General features: G+C 46.2%; 2 protein-coding genes and 1 pseudogene across 2 annotated transcripts; all 3 read right to left on the bottom strand.

Moving 5' to 3' along the window:
* Positions 1-401: 401 nt before the first annotated feature.
* On the bottom strand, positions 402-3375 carry LOC136188182 (ATP-dependent DNA helicase PIF1-like). The gene is made up of 2 exons (XM_065975915.1): positions 638-3375; positions 402-587 (listed from the first exon to the last, which is right to left on the bottom strand). Exon 1 carries the CDS (start codon positions 3028-3030, stop codon positions 835-837), a length of 2196 nt encoding a protein of 731 aa, XP_065831987.1. The 5' UTR covers positions 3031-3375; the 3' UTR covers positions 402-587; positions 638-834.
* Positions 3096-5203, bottom strand: LOC136188181 (uncharacterized; annotated as a pseudogene).
* Positions 5204-14491: 9288 nt separating this feature from the next.
* LOC136188180 (ATP-dependent DNA helicase pif1-like) lies at positions 14492-15037 on the bottom strand. Its single transcript, XM_065975914.1, has one exon. It carries the CDS (start codon positions 15035-15037, stop codon positions 14492-14494), a length of 546 nt encoding a protein of 181 aa, XP_065831986.1.
* Positions 15038-15421: the final 384 nt, after the last annotated feature.

The following is a 15421-nucleotide window of genomic DNA, read 5'->3' as shown; positions in this document are numbered from 1 at the left end:
TGGTGGATCACTTGAAGTAGTGATCGCACCATGGCGGTTTCTCCGCCCGAGCGGCGGAGGCGAAGAAATGCTGGCCGCCGCCCTCAATGTGATTCGGGGCGGCGGCCAGCGCAGTGGCCAGCGCAAGCCACCAGAGGAAAAGAAGGAGGAGGTACAGAAGCAGGAAGAGGAAGACAAGAAGGAAGAGAAGAAGGAGGAGGTGGAAGAGAAGAAGGAAGAGGAAAAGAAAGAGGAAGAGAAGAAGGAGGAGGTGGAGGAGGAAAAGATGGAGGAAGGGGAGAAGGAGGAGGAGGAGATGGACGAAGTGAAACTTTTAGATAGGGATGACTAATTATCTATGTGTTTAGCAAGTATATATATATATATACATTTCTTATTTGTCTTTTAATTTATATCTGTAATAATTATGTCTTGAATAAACATGCTGTAAACGGCTCACTTGGCTCACTTCGCTAATCTTTTCCCATAGGAGGTAACTTGCTATCGTCATGTCCCCAGCATGATGTAATACATTGATTGATTAATCGATTTTTGACTAATTGATTAATTGATTTTTTGAATGATATTTTGATTGATTGATTGATTTACTGTAAAAAAGATGTCTCATATTACTACGTATTTTATATATTTTCCTAACCTTGATTTGCAGTTTTAAAAAAGCTTTAGTCATTGACTTTGACTATTCTTTTTTCCTTTCATTTGTCGCAAAGATTTGTTGAAGTTTTTGAGGTATAAAAAATTTTCCAAAATTTTGTGTTATTGTAGGAGACATTCCATTGGAATGCCTCCAAGAAGGCATTTCATTGGAATGCCTTCTCTTACCTGCCGACGTAACTATTGTTCATTGGCCATCAGCAGGTCAGCTTCATTAGCTGCTAAAGAAGAGCACAACAGCTTTGGGTTGTCGCACGCTTTTGCACTTTTGCGTGGAGAAGCCAAAGCCAACTCACTTTGATCGATGGGTACAATCAGATCAAAGTGGTTTCTATAATGTTGTATCTCTATTCTATTCACGGGCAGCCTAATTAGCGCCGGAACAGTTATATCAAACCTCGGTTTGTATGTATTCCACGTCCACTCTTTACCCATCCATGTAAATATACTGACGTCAATTTGAAAAAGTGTTGCAGTTGCGTGGATTTCAGCTTGGGTTGCCCAAGCTCCTTCTTGTCGTAGCTTTGAAATGTGAGCTTCATATTCCGTGTTGCAGCAGAACATTTCAAAGACAGACTGGTATTCTGCCATGAAATTAACAATCTGTAACCGAAGTGCCAAATGGTGATCTTCGGTTCCAAATGCTGCTTTCGACACTGTTCGAAAGTAGCAGTTTCCGTCTCCTACTATCGATTCTCGCTTGCGCCCCATTTGAAGCAGAAACGGATTCGGAGACGGTGGAGTAGTGGTCCGGCGTTTCTTTGCAGCCGGTGGTAACGGCACACTTGTGCGGGCACGACTCGCACGTTTGCCTTTAGATTTGGGAACAGGGGCTTTTTTAGCCGCTGTCTTAGTCACTTTGACCGCACCAGTATCAATTTTGTCCGTGTCTTTGTCATTGTCTGCGATCATTTTTTTGCTGTATGTGTGATCGCTATGCTCTTCTTTGTCAATTACTGATTCTTCATTTTCCAGATGTTTCAAAAACTCTTTAATATCATCTGGAACAGTATCGTTGCTATTTCCGGCCAACGATTGAAACGTTTTTTCAGTGCGCCTAGCTAGACCGTCTAGGCGCTTGTCTTCGTTCAATCGCTGTTTATAGCTTTTTGATTTGCTCAAATTAGAAATTCGAGCGTAATCAAAGCCTTGAATTAGGCAATGATTAATATGACGCACTCTGGAAAATCCCACGTATGTTATTCCAGGTGCAAATTCGCGCTTGCCTATGTCAATAATCGCACGATCTAGTGTGAGACCTTGCGATTTGTGCACGGTGACAGCCCATGCCAATTGAATTGGTAGCTGTTGCCGCTTGCATGAACTCTTTCTATTGCCCGTTGAACTGGGCCATGTGCGCTCAATTGGGCATATGGGAACGCAGCGTTCTCCGCCCCATGTCGGGCCGTCGTATTTGTCCATTTGAACAACGACAGCTGTTGGAAGTGCTGGCGGTTTTGCACCGGGTTGGTACAAAATTGCCACTACATATCCCATCGATCCGTTGACCAAGCCCATCTCGGTCCAGAGATTCGATGTGAGCATAACACGCGCGCCTTCGCAAAGACGAACGCGTGCGTAAAGTCCGCCAGCGTCTTCTTCATTGGCATTTTTCGCCTCGGTGCAGTTGTGATCGGCGTTAATCACAGCCACCGGTTTGTTTGAATTCTTCAAGCAATTGAAGTTGAACTCAGCTACATTCGCTCTGCACGCAAATAGCCGAACTGCATCGCGGAAAGACGTCTTTACGTTTCCCAGCTGATCGTGCCGTGCAAAGTTACGTGACATATACAGATCGTTCCAGTCCTCGTACGACGGGCAACCGTCGCGAAGCCTTTGCAAGGCGTCGCGAAACTTTATCTGTAGCTCGTCGTTACCGGACTGGCAAATGATTTTCGTCAGCTGTACGACAACGTCAAACGTCATATACAGCTGACGGCCTTGATTAGTCGCGGATCCTTCGGTTGCCGCGCTTCGGTACAAAGGAGAGTCACCAACAGGTGGCAACTGTCCCATGTCTCCGAAAAATATTAGAGATATTCCACCGAACGACTCGCAAGCTCCCTGCGGCAGCGCTTGGCAGAGGCGCCGGTGGATAAGTGACAGCTGATGCCGTCCCACCATCGACATTTCGTCGATGATCAAATATCGTACGTCTTCGAACCTCTCTTGCAGGTCTCTAAGAGAAGGTCCTTGAACGTCAGAAAATGACGTCTTCTGCAAAGGAATGCGTAGAAGCGAGTGGAGCGTTTGTCCACCAATATTAAATGCTGCAACACCAGTAGGTGCTGCAAGTATGCATTCGCTTCCGAGCATTTCCTTTATGCAATTTATTAGATATGACTTTCCGGTTCCAGCGGAACCGCAAACAATCATTCGAAGCGGCTTGCATTCGAAGCCGCTTTTTGTCAACTCGTTGTGGCTGCGAACAATATTGTACGCTAATTTCTGATTGCCTTGAAGAAGGCTTGAATCGGCAGCCGCAACGAGATCCTTTTTAGATGAAGTGCTTTTTTACGCGCTTCCGTCATAAATTTTGGAGCCTCTGACAACGGTGGAAACTGCGCAAGTTTTTCCGACCAGTTGTAGTGAGCGAGATCTCCTTGATTAAACTCGGAATCTCTTGTGTCGTCCTCGTCAAAGTCATCGGCTGAATTGGGAGGACGGCACAATTTCATCCAGTCATCTTGATCTCGGATCTTTTTCTGCCCAAGATCTTTCTCTTCGTCTTCGCCAGCCAAAGGCAGATCGGAAACCAAAGCGATCGATGACTCAGAGGTGGACGAACAAAAACTTTCCTGAAACCGGCGTAAGGCGAACTCGAGGGAACACCTCACCGACGACCCGACAAAGGGTAAGTCGTCCACCGACGACAGAGATGGAAAACTGTCGGGGAGGGCTTGAGATGTGTGGCTCCAGCCCGCCAAGAAAGCTGCATCCAGGATTGGTGAAAGCAAGGGCACACCAAAACCGCCCAGGCGAATTGGAAGAGATGCCTGAAGCCATTGATCGCCCGAAAGATGGCTGAGGAGCAGTGACGACATGAAGGTGGACTTTGAGACGTCGTCATGAAGTGAAGCGGCACTGTGAAGCGCCGTTGATGAGATTGTCCTTCCGAGATGGTTGAGCCGCGTAGCGTGGCAGTGTCGCAACAGGAGCAGAGCACATTGTGGGTCCTCCAGTGTGGTAATTTTGTCGCACAGCTCTTTTCCTTGCGAAGCATAAAGAAGTTTTCCGAAACGAAGGCTTCGTTGCCGATAGGAGAACCGAGGATGACCGTGCCGTCGGACCGACGAAGATCGGAGGATGCAGAGCGACGAGCGAAAATTTCACATTTGTAGTCGGCCACGACGAGGTGAATGGCGCCGAACAGAGACTTGAGTTGATCGAACGCGTCCGCCGAAACCGATTCGGGGCTGATGATGAAGACGTCGAGGTAGGCTAAGACGACAGCCTCGGGGTGTTCAGCTTGGACACGAGACACCAAGTCGTGAATGCCAACTGCGAACAGAAATGGGCCCAATGGGTCGCCCTGATGAACCTTTTCCTCCGATGACAAGATGACGTGCTCGGAGTCCGTAGCAAAAACGAGAGAACCGCTGTGGCCGTACATTCTTCGGAAATGCGGCATGATCGAGGGAAAGTTGGCCGATAGGCGCTCCGCGATCGCTCGACGACTGATTTAGTTGAACGCATTCCGAACGTCAGTCTTTAGCACAACCCAATCGGGGTGCCTGTCGAGAAGAAGCTGGATGTGAGAGCCATTTGAAGTCGAAACGCCGTGCTGGATGGGAGCGAAAAATCGGGCGAAGTGATTTCTCGTGTGGAAACAAATCGCCCTAGCAGATGCCCGACGGAATACTTCGCCGATCGCGATTGGCCGTACGTCCCCGTTGCTCTTCGGAAGCGCTATGAGGCGCGATGATGACAAAGCGAGAGACGCAAACTCCGGAATATGTCCCGAGGCGACGAGGGAGAGAACTTGGATGAGGAGATTTCCCGTCGAGACGCCAGAAAGAAGACATTTGAGGTGTTCAAAACGCCATCCCGACCAACCGGCAGCAGAGCCCCGCGGAGATTTCTGCAGGGTGGTCCAGATGACGTCGCGTGGCAAGTCGAACGGAACAAAAGAAGAGGATGACCAGTCAGTGTCGTCTGCGTCAAAGATGTTATTGGTATAACCGCTGGGGTGCTTTGACCGGAGGCGTTCGATCGTTTCATCCGTGGCGTCAGCAAGCCCGCAACTCGTCAGAGCCCGAGCAGTCCGAGAGAGTTCGCCACAACGGCATAGACGCAGGGCGGATTTTATCCTCAGCTTCTCGTTGGGCTGGCGTCGGGATTGCTTTCGACGGCAACTGGATGTCAGATCACCCCAGCGAAAAGCCGAAAAATCGCTGTACAATCGGCGGACGTTGGAATGGGACGAGCAGCGACAGAGTAGCATACGCGGAAGCAGGAGAAGAAGCTTCCAACAAGTTTCGTCAGACGGGTCGGCGCAGAACGTTTTCAGAGGTATTTCGGCGCAGTCGCGAAATGGTTCATGGTTCATGATTCATGGTTCATCGTTCATGGTTCATGGTTCACTTTTGGCAGAAAGCACGCCATACATGAATTGTGATTCATGGTTTGAGGTTCATGGTTATGATTCATGGTTAATGGTTCATGGTTTATTTTTGGCAGAAACGGAGCGCCATAGGCAGCCCTCAATGCCCGGTGAAGCACCTATGCGCGGTGCGCGTGAGTCCCTTTGGCCTCATCCCAAACTCGGGCACACCTGTTCGATGGTGGCTCATCGTGAATCTTAGGCATAAAAGAGTATACAACTCTGAAAACAGTTACTTATGATTTTCAGCAGCTTCTTTGCAAACAAAGCATTTTTTGCGCAGAAAACTTCTACCCATCTAGTTACTAGCAAGCAACTTAACAAGCAACTCAACTCAGCAATTTTTTGAATTCTATTGCCAAACCAAACACTTTTATGTTCAACTATCCCGTTCATGAAAACCCATTTTTTAGTAAAACTAGTAATCACCAACATTTCTTGGTTTCGGCAGACTACTTTAGTCGAAGTGGCTTCACCGCCTGTTCCAGATCGCCCTAGAATTTTAACTATGTCAGCATCACAAATAATACTATACTAATAAGAAGATTTACGTCTTTCAAGGAAACCATTTCTGTCATTAGCGATCTCGGCGGTGCTAGATGGCTGGATGGAGTATCTGCACATGGGGATGCAATCGAGTGCCTACTTATTGTCTCGAACTTGTTTCGGTTTATGGGCCTCGGTGTCGAGAATGTGGTGTGTTTCGGTGCTCTTTGAGGCAAAAGTATTCTCGGTGGTATCAGTCCTTACAAAAGATGAGCAAATTTGCAAACAACAGAATTTTAACGACACCTCGAAGGCGTAAGAAATTGGTTGCTCACAAAAAGAAGCTGGCGGCTCGAAAAATTTCTCGAATGACCTCGGCAATTCATAAACTGATTTCTAAAGAGGGCGTGACTCTTGAAACAGACATGCACAGCGACTTCTGTGAAGTGACAAAAGAGCAGTTACGTCGGGGTTTGGCCTGGGATCTGCCTCTCGATCTGGATTTTCTGCGGTGACTGCTGTTGTTCTTTGGCCCTGGCATAAATTTCGCATTCTCCGTAGTGCTTGGGACGCAAGCGATTTCTCGTTTTTGTTTTAGGGCGATCCTCTGCGCGCTTTTCAACATGTCTCCAAAAGCTGCGAACGCTTCGAGTAACTGGAGTCGCCGCCGGAAAATTTGCGTCATCTTTGCCCGTAGAGGGGATTGACAGTAAGGTTTTGGCATCTTTGCAAAGAGGAAAGATTCCTGAAACGCGAAATCCCGCGATCATGTGCTCTGGGTGGAACGCTTGGGTGCTTAATTAATTAATTAAGCGCGTCAAACGGTTGGCGTAATCTTCCTTGTGGATGCAACAAAGCGCGTTAAGACATCTTGTTGGGAGAGACACGGTCTGTCATTGAAGAGGTATGCTCTTTACAGCAATGAAATAATTAAATAATTACTGCATTACTTACTTGAGTAAATAGGTAATTAAGACCTAGTTCCTATTACTGAATATTAATTAATTAACTCCTTGCGTTCTTACACAGCAAGAAAATCACATGAATGTTAAAAAACGTAAATATTCAACTTTCTTTTTTCGACGTGTACTTTTTGGATATTGAGCGGTGGATTTTGGGAACACTAAACGAGAACGAAAAAGAGAACGGCTTTCGTGAGGTAGTGTTTTTCTTTCGCGCGAGCGAAAGGATTCTTGTTAATACTCAACGTGTTTGTGAGGGCGTTTCCGTCTTTGTGAAGCGTCTGTTCTTTTTTATTCGTTCGGGTCTTCGGTTTTTAAAGCAAAACCTTATTTGATGACGTAATTGTGACAAAGAGCGCGCTAGCGCCTTTTTTATTCGTTTGTTGGGTAGGCAAACTGTAGAGAGTTGGCAGGGAAGCCTCCTTCAAATCCACGAGAGAATAGCGTGGAGGTTATATAAGGTAGAGAGAAGTGCGAGAAGTACTCTCTGTCCAGCCTGAGTTGGCCGATCACAAAGTGCCAATAAAATCTCGTAGACGCGCCGCTCTTACCTTGTTCGATGACGCAGAACGACGGGAATTTTTGTGGACTGCTTTCGCGTTGATATCTACAAGTCCTAGTGTGCAGCACTGGTTACGCATATCAAAGGAGGAGTGGGGAGTGTTGCTAATTCTATTATGCAATTAAGTGACGTCAAGCTCCGTAACGTGATCCCTCTTTTTCAGTTCCTTATCCTGTTCGTCTAACTCGTCTTCGGTCTCGTCATCGCTGTCTTCCGTTGCATTTTCGCCCTCACCGTTCCACATCGCTGTCTTCACTCTCGCTGTCAGTCTTTCCCACAATGAATTGTCTGCAATGATATTTTTGGCGTCTCGACGGTATATCTTTACCCTTCCTGACATCAATGCAGCGATGCAAATTAACGTCAGATTTTGCAAATGACAAATCTATTTTTCTTATTTCATTTTCGTTGTGTCTCTAATAACATTTTTCACGACACCAGGCAGCATTATGACGACGTTTACAATTAAGATTTCCCAATTTCTTTGACAAACTCTTCAATATTCCCATCACACCAAAAAACTTGTTAACCAAACAAAGAGCAAGCTCTAAACCACGCAGAAATTTACTAACGAAACAAACAGGTAAAATGAAACAAACCTTTGACAGCTTATCATTCTTCGGTTAGTGCTCTGAAAATTTCACCCCCTGCTCACATGATTTTATTTGACTCCTCTTCGATTTCCAGCGCTTTCTTTGACTCTGATTTCTCAACGGCTTCCTTCACTATTTGCTTCAGTTCATCTTTAGTTTTTAGAGCTGTATTGATGATGTCGGGTATTTGCCCTAAACGAAGTAGTGGAACCAACGGCTGCTGTCGTCGTGGCGGCTGCTGTACTGAAGGGCGCAAAACCGATCCTAATATTGGTTGCCCAGTTTCACCGTGAAGTGATTAAACTTTCGCTAAATGAGCGGTTAATTTTTCAATTGCCTATATTCTTTCGTTCTTCGATTAAAAAGTTTTACGACATTTTATATCTTATTCTCCAATGCCGTTAAAAAGTTTTCACTATCCTGCACGTGGCGTGATCGTGGCCCAGTTTGCGATGGCTTTATCAACGCAAAAAGCAAAGACATGATGTACCAGACAGGGTGCACCAGACAGGGTGTACCTATCACTGAAAAGAAAGTACGAAGTGATGAAATTTGAATGTGCCTCTCATAGTCTTCAGTAAGTGGCAAGCAGACAGAACCAATGCCGACGAGCTTGGCTACGTCGCAAAATACAATCCGGATGCGAGCGCCAAACTCCCACACGTCTTTCTTCACGCTTTGAAAGACATCTTTGATCAGCTTTTCGACAGAGATCTACTACAGAGTTGTAAAGAAGAAAAACTACAAAATGCGGTAAAATACCATTCAAAAACCGCTGTTTCTTATTTTCTTCTATAGAATGAGTCCTTCCACAGTGTCTTGTGGACATTTGATATAAAGAAGAAATTTAGAGAAAAATTTCCTCGCAGCGTTGCCGCAAAACTGGCAGTCTGACGGTTGGTCAGCGCCTGCTCGAGCCATCATATACTCCGACGGCGACAGTGCCTTATCTCAGACTCGCAGCAGTGATGGCGTGGTAGAGAGTGGTAAGTTCTATTGTGAGTATAAATAAAGTTCTGACATGATACGTTAATTTATCGCAGAAAGAGAAAACAGCGTACTTCAGATAAAGTCTCTTTGCACTTCAATTGTTGCCTTGGCTTCAAACGATAGCGTGCCGCCGAATGACATTGTCAAAGCCGTTGCATTGCTACGTCGGGCCAGTAGCTGTCTTCAAGAAGCTGCTGTTGAAGAGAGACCAGAGACTGGTAGCTTTCCTGTGACCAACATGGCTATCCAGCGCAAAAGAAAGCCTGAACACCAAGTTGATAAATTTAAGAAGTATTCCAAACGATGGAGGAAGCAAAAGACACTTAGTCAAGACTATGCTTTACAACAATCTAATTAGTTTTCCCCAACTGAAGTGCTCCTAATGAAGACGACATCCGCAGAGTTGATCACATGTTGTTTGAGCAAGGATATAAGGTGTTGTTTATTACTGTAATGACTTTGGCGTAAATAGGAAGTACTTACTTTTAGGCTGCAACAGAACATGACCATGCTTATGAATAGAAATCTTGAAAAGCCTGCCAAACTGAAAGGAAACAGGCTACTGTATTTGTTCGTTTTAGTTTCACAAGCTTGTCTGTCATGCTGAGCACATAGTTCTAAAGCAGATCGTTTGATCGGGGTCGTCCTGTCTCACCAAGAAGTGGGATAAAATGACTGGCTTATTTCTAACAGCAGCCGTTTTACTTCGTTCTGATTTGAAAAGTGCTCGAATGACCCTACGAAAAGCCATTCTACAGTCTCGACGGAATCGACGAAGAAGACCGAACGACTTGGAGACGCAGTGGTTGTTCTGTAATGCGGGAAAGGCTTTCTGCAGGGCCAATGGAGCACTTTGCAGTTCAATACAAAGTCAAAAGGCTTACAATACGCTTTGCTCTTAGAATTTCTATTCCAATGTAGATCATATAAACATCATCGCTTCGTTCAATCTAAATATGAAACCAGTAACAAAAAACATCAGTCAAAAGGTTCCTTAGAAGTCGATATCTATGAGAAAATTAATTCCATAGACCAGTCAAAAGGTTCCTTTGGAGTCGATATCTATGGGGAAATTAATTCCATAGACCTGTCAAAAGGTTCTTTAGAAGTCGATATCTATGGGGAAATTAATTCCATAGAACAGTCAAAAGGTTCCTTATGAGTTGATATCTATGGGGAAATCAATTCCATAGACTAGTCAAAAGGTTCCTTTGGAGTCGATGTCTATGGGAAAATTAATTCCATAGAGCAGTGAAAAGGTTCCTTAGGGGTCGATGTCTATGGGAAATTAATCCGTAGACCTGTCAAAAAGGTTCCTTAGAAGACGATATATATGGGGAAATTAATTCCCAAGACCTGTCAAAAGGTTTCTTATGAGTCAATCTCTATGGGGAAATTAATTCCATAGACCAGTCAAAAGGTTCCTTATGAGTCGATATCTATGGGGAAATTAATTCCATAGACCAGTCAAAAGGTTCCTTAGAAACGGCAGAGGGCGTGACAAATAAAGCTGGAGCGTTCGGCGGCGTTGACGAGAAGCCTGAGAGGCTAAGCGCTAGCGGAGACTAAAAGAAAGCCACTAAACGAAAGCAAGGAAATACATTGGACAAACCTGACGACAGTCCAGCAGAGCGAAGGGTTCTTTTGCCACAATCACGTACGCCTTTCGTTGGGTTAGTGAAAAGCATGGCATGCAAAAGCATGGCTTGCGATTACAACATCAGAAAACTTGTGTATGACCCAAAAGAATAATATGTTTAGAAGTTCATTCCTTGAAAAAAAGTACATATATGCTGCTGACACGCTCTAGCACTGCCACACCCACTCATTGAAATTGGTCATGGAACCGTTAGCTTCGTTCCTTCGACGCTCTTAACAAAAGAAACAGCTGCAAAAGGGCCGCAAGAGAGCACTACAATCGTCGCTAGGGTAGCATTTCGGGAGAAAAGAGCGATAACCTCGATACGTACTTTCTCGAACGGTTTTTTCACAATAGCGATTTCGTATGATCTCGTGACTTCAACGGCGAAATTCGCGATGTTTCCTACCTCAACAGTAAACAAGAAAGAGCGGATTTGAGGTCCTTATGCACTCACCCGTGATCTAGAGAATCGATTTCTCTAGATGTTTGCCGCTGTGTCCTTTGAAATTCGTTGTTTCCGTTAGAAAGTAGCTTGATGAACACAATGTCGTCGGTTCTATCGAAAGTAAGACCGCGAAGAAGAGTACTTACATCACGAGATCACAGAAAACTTGAGAAAAGTCTTCGATGATTACATTCGGGGTTCCTTTCTTTCTCGAGCAAGAAGCCGTCGTCTTAAGAGATCGATCGCCCGTCGATCGACTTTTTTAATGACAAAAATAGCTTTCTCGCGTACTGGCGACGTCATATGGCGGTTTGTCTCCAGCGCGAGAATGCTCGTATTATTCTTCGTAAAGTGTTCCCCATTCCTCTGTTTGTGTATCTGTTAGCTCTGTTGACACCTCAGTCAGGTGCTTCAACAGGGATTGATCTGTTTGTCTGTTTGTGTGTGTATTTCCTTTTGTTTCCTTTTCCCTTGTGTTTAGTGTTTCTTGGATATTAAAACGTGGAGGTTCAAACGCTTGCAGCCCATAAAATTATGTATGTAAATATGCGGTATAAAATAGAGAGCATGGGCGGAGAATATGATTTTGGTAAAGAAGATGGTTTATGTTATGGATCAATACATGTAAGACTTACGTTGAAATGATTTCGGTATAGACGGCATTTTGGTTGTGTCGTTTTCGGAGAAGATGTAAAGTTTGTTGTTGGATGAGACTCTGCTCCAGCAAACGTAGAATTGCCCGTGGCTATATTCGTTAAGGGCTAGTCCAGCGGTATTTAGAGTTTGTCCTTGCCTTGTTTATTGTCATGGCAAAGCAGAGTTGGACAGGGAATTTAAGGCGAGTGAAGGTAAAAGGAAGTTGAGTTTCGCTGGGACAGAGCGGTAATCATCGGCAAGTAAGCCGTTTGTCCTGTTTTAGGTCCGGTGGCAATGGTAACTTGAAGGCACTTGTTGGCCATGCGCTTGAGAATTGTTCTTGTTCCGTTTGCCTAGCCGTTGCCTATGTTTTGCATGACGATCAAAGAAGCGCCGATTTTGAGTTGAAGGAGATGTGGCGGTAGTCCTTGTGGATGAAGAGAGTTAAGGAATTCCAGAGGATAGTTTAGGGCAGCGTTGTCGTCATCTGGTATTGAATCGATCGAGTTGTAGGTAACGGTAGTTCCTGGGTAGTCGCTGAAGCATTATGTCGTTAATGTCTCTGGTTGTCTGATTGTGTGGCGCGAAAATTGCTCTTTTAGCCATGAGACGTTGGCGTGATTGACGGTGATTTCTGGATAAACGTAGTTGATTAGAGACGTTAGAGAGTTGCTGTACGTGCAAAGATTGGGAGGGATGCGACTAAGATCGTTGTCATGAGGGATGAGACCGTCTTCAATGTCGAGAAGGGAGTTGAGAGAATTCCGCGGCCTGGTGATCGCCGTGTAGGTGTGCTCGCATGTTTCTTGTGAGAGAATGAGTTTCGACAAAGTCACACAGGCGAGATGACTTAATACACGCGTTCACTTCGTTGATTCGAGTTCCGCCTGCGATAACCGGAAGTATTTGACGGAAGTCTCCGGACATGACCATGAGGATTCCACCGAAGTTGGCCGCACTTGTCTCAGGTCTTTTAGGGTACGGTTGAGCTTCAAACGCGATTTTGTTAGTCATCGTAGCTTCGGCTCAAAAAATCACTAAGCACCGTTTAATGAGCGTTGCCCGAGAAGAGTTGCTTTTAATTGCACACGTGGGTTCGTCTGTTCAGTTCAGATCCAGAAGTATCTTGAACGTAGATTGAGCGGTTTCACCGTTGCTGAGTAGTTGGGCTGCGATGCCGCTGCTGGCAACAGCGAGGATAATAGAACCTCGGGCGCGGTAGCGGGCTAAAAGAAAATTCAGCAAAAACGTTTTCCCCGTGCCTCCTGGCGCATCGATGAAAAGAATTTTGTTGTCGTTCTGTGCCATGAGAGAATGCATCCGTCGGAATATTTTTTGTTGCTTGTCAGCCAACTTCCGTTCGTTTTCGTCGACAAAAGCTTGAAGTCTAGATCGATCGTACGTCGTTTCGTCGAGAATATCTTGTGGAATTGTAGCTGATGGCGTCTCTGCGAATGATGAAATTATAACAATTTTTTTGCGAGATTTGTTTTACGGAATATCTTACGCGGGCGGTGTGGCGTCGGTAGGGAGTAATCGGCAACGGAATGCCCAGTGGTGGTGCCAAGAATTTCTTTAATAAGAAGTAGAGACTCATTAAACATTCGGTCGTCATAATCAAGAGAATCGTTTTGTTGAGTCCTTATCTGTCTGTGGCGGATGTCCTCAGTCAGGTGTGTCTTAAATTGCGTCCATAAAGGTGCGGGATCAGCGACATCGCAGAATGCAAGTAGAACGGCAAACAGGTGTCGAAGGGGAGGCTGAGAGAGCGGCTTCTTGCATGGTTGCTACCCAGTGATGGTCAGTTTGTAGCAGTTCAAGGCGGAGGCAGGCGTCGTGAAAAGTTGGCAAGACGGATTCGTTGACAGTCCGCAGGTTCTGAAAAGATATTGGTGCGGTGCGGTGTATGAGGAGCATTTGAAGGTAGAAGCATTCGCGTTGTTTCGGATGAATTGTGTAAATCCTTCCGATGTTCTTAGCCTTCTTAAAATATGTCAGTCGGTTATCGCACCATACGAGCTGGCCTTGCTTTCTTGGTTGCCAGGACTTCGTCCGCTTCTTAAAGGTGAAACACTGAGCAGCGTCAATGTAGTGCAATTGGCGAACAAAATCGCGATCGTCGTCGGATCGGTTCGATTGTACATGTATGTTTCGCATAGAGCGAAGAAAGCTGTGAGAGTCGTTTGGGGCGGTGTTTCTGCGTGAGTTGCCGCCGTTTGTACAGTAAATAATACTCTTTGGCCATTTGGTATCGCGTGCAAAGAGGGGTTCCTGATCCGTTCGCGAACGCGGACACGGGAAGCGAAAAACAGGAGCGTTGGGTCGCGTTTTCGACGAAGATCGGAGCGACGGACGGAGAATCGTGTTGCAAGCGAGGCAATCGACTAACCGGGATAATACGGAAGAACACGGTCGCCGCAAAACAGAGCAGAGATCACGTATGCATTAGAACAAAGTGTGAAACACATCCCCGTATTATTGAACAATTGCGAAAAAGTACCGTACTTTTCGGCGGTCGGCTTCTGGCTCGGGCGACCCCGAAAGGGCCCTGTTGCTCCAAAAACCGCTTCTTGCACTGCGCGGAGTAGCGAGGGAAGCGTCGCGCCCACAAAAACGGCGCGCAATGGCGGCGCGGCGACGGTTTCGCGACAACAAAATCGGCAAGATGGCGACGTCTAGGCGCGTTGTCCCGTATTTTCCAAGATGACCGTCGGCATTAATAGTGTAGAGACTAGCTGACTACCCGGCTTCGCCCGGGTGGGGTTTTAAATTTATTACTTACTTACTTACTGGCGTACGTGCCGGCGTTACCCAGGCCACACCACGGGGAGGTCCGTACGCCACGTGGCCCAAAAATGTTGGCCTCTTTCGGGGCGTAGGATAGGTTAGGTTGGGGTAAGGGAAGGGGGAAGGTCCCGCTAAAGAACTTCGTGATAGACAACGTTTGCTGTTCTGGGAGATGCTGTTAGGACGTACAAATTAGTAGGAGCACTTGCACGCGAGCAGGCGACGTAGAATTGGCCGTGGGCAAAGCATTTTGTCTGAAGACTGAGACCCACCGTCTTCAATGTCTGTCCCTGCGACTTGTTTATCGTCATTGCAAAGGACAGCCAGACGGGAAACTGCAGTCTCTTGAACAAAACAGTGGAATCAGAAGAAATTAGAGGGATTCGCGGAAGAAATACACTCTCGCCAGCGTACTGCCCTGTGCATATTGTCGCCTCTATGACGTTGGGGCAGAGTCGGGTAACGGTCAATTTCGTTCCGTTGCACAGTTTCTGGGCGTCGATGTTGCGCAGAAGCATAATCGGAGCACACACCTTCAGAGCCAAGGTATACGCAGGAAGACCGGGGGGATTCAGCGATTTAAGAACTTCCGTAGGATAGTTGACAGCGTCGTCTGGTTCCATTGTCGTATCGACGGCCAGATATACTTTTTCGTTTTCTGGTATGAGCTGAAGCATAGTGTCGTTTATTTGATTAACAGCGTCATTTCGAGGAGCGAGAATGGCGCGTTCGGCAAGTCAGGCTGTGTTTTTGTAGTGCTCGTGAAGTTGAGGACAAACGGCTTGTATGAGCTCGTTCGAAGATTGCACTACTGTGCAGCAAGGGACGTTGATGAGACCGTCTTCAGGGTCGGTGGGGATCGTTCCATTGCCGATTAGCAAGAGCAACTGCGCGTAAGATCCCGACATCGCGGTCTCCGTAGAGGTGGACTCTCATATTGGTGGTTAAGCGCAGTGTTCGAACTTTCGGCCAAATGATGCGGGAGTACTTCAAACACGCGGCGATTTCGTCAGCTTTTGTTCCTTTCGGTATTACGGGCAATGTCTGTCTGAAGTGTCCTG

Source organism: Oscarella lobularis, chromosome 6 (genome assembly GCF_947507565.1).
Source record: "Oscarella lobularis chromosome 6, ooOscLobu1.1, whole genome shotgun sequence".
Classification (NCBI taxonomy): domain Eukaryota; kingdom Metazoa; phylum Porifera; class Homoscleromorpha; order Homosclerophorida; family Oscarellidae; genus Oscarella; species Oscarella lobularis.
The sequence above is the reverse complement of the archived record's forward strand: the minus strand, read 5'-3'. Positions and strand labels throughout refer to the sequence as shown.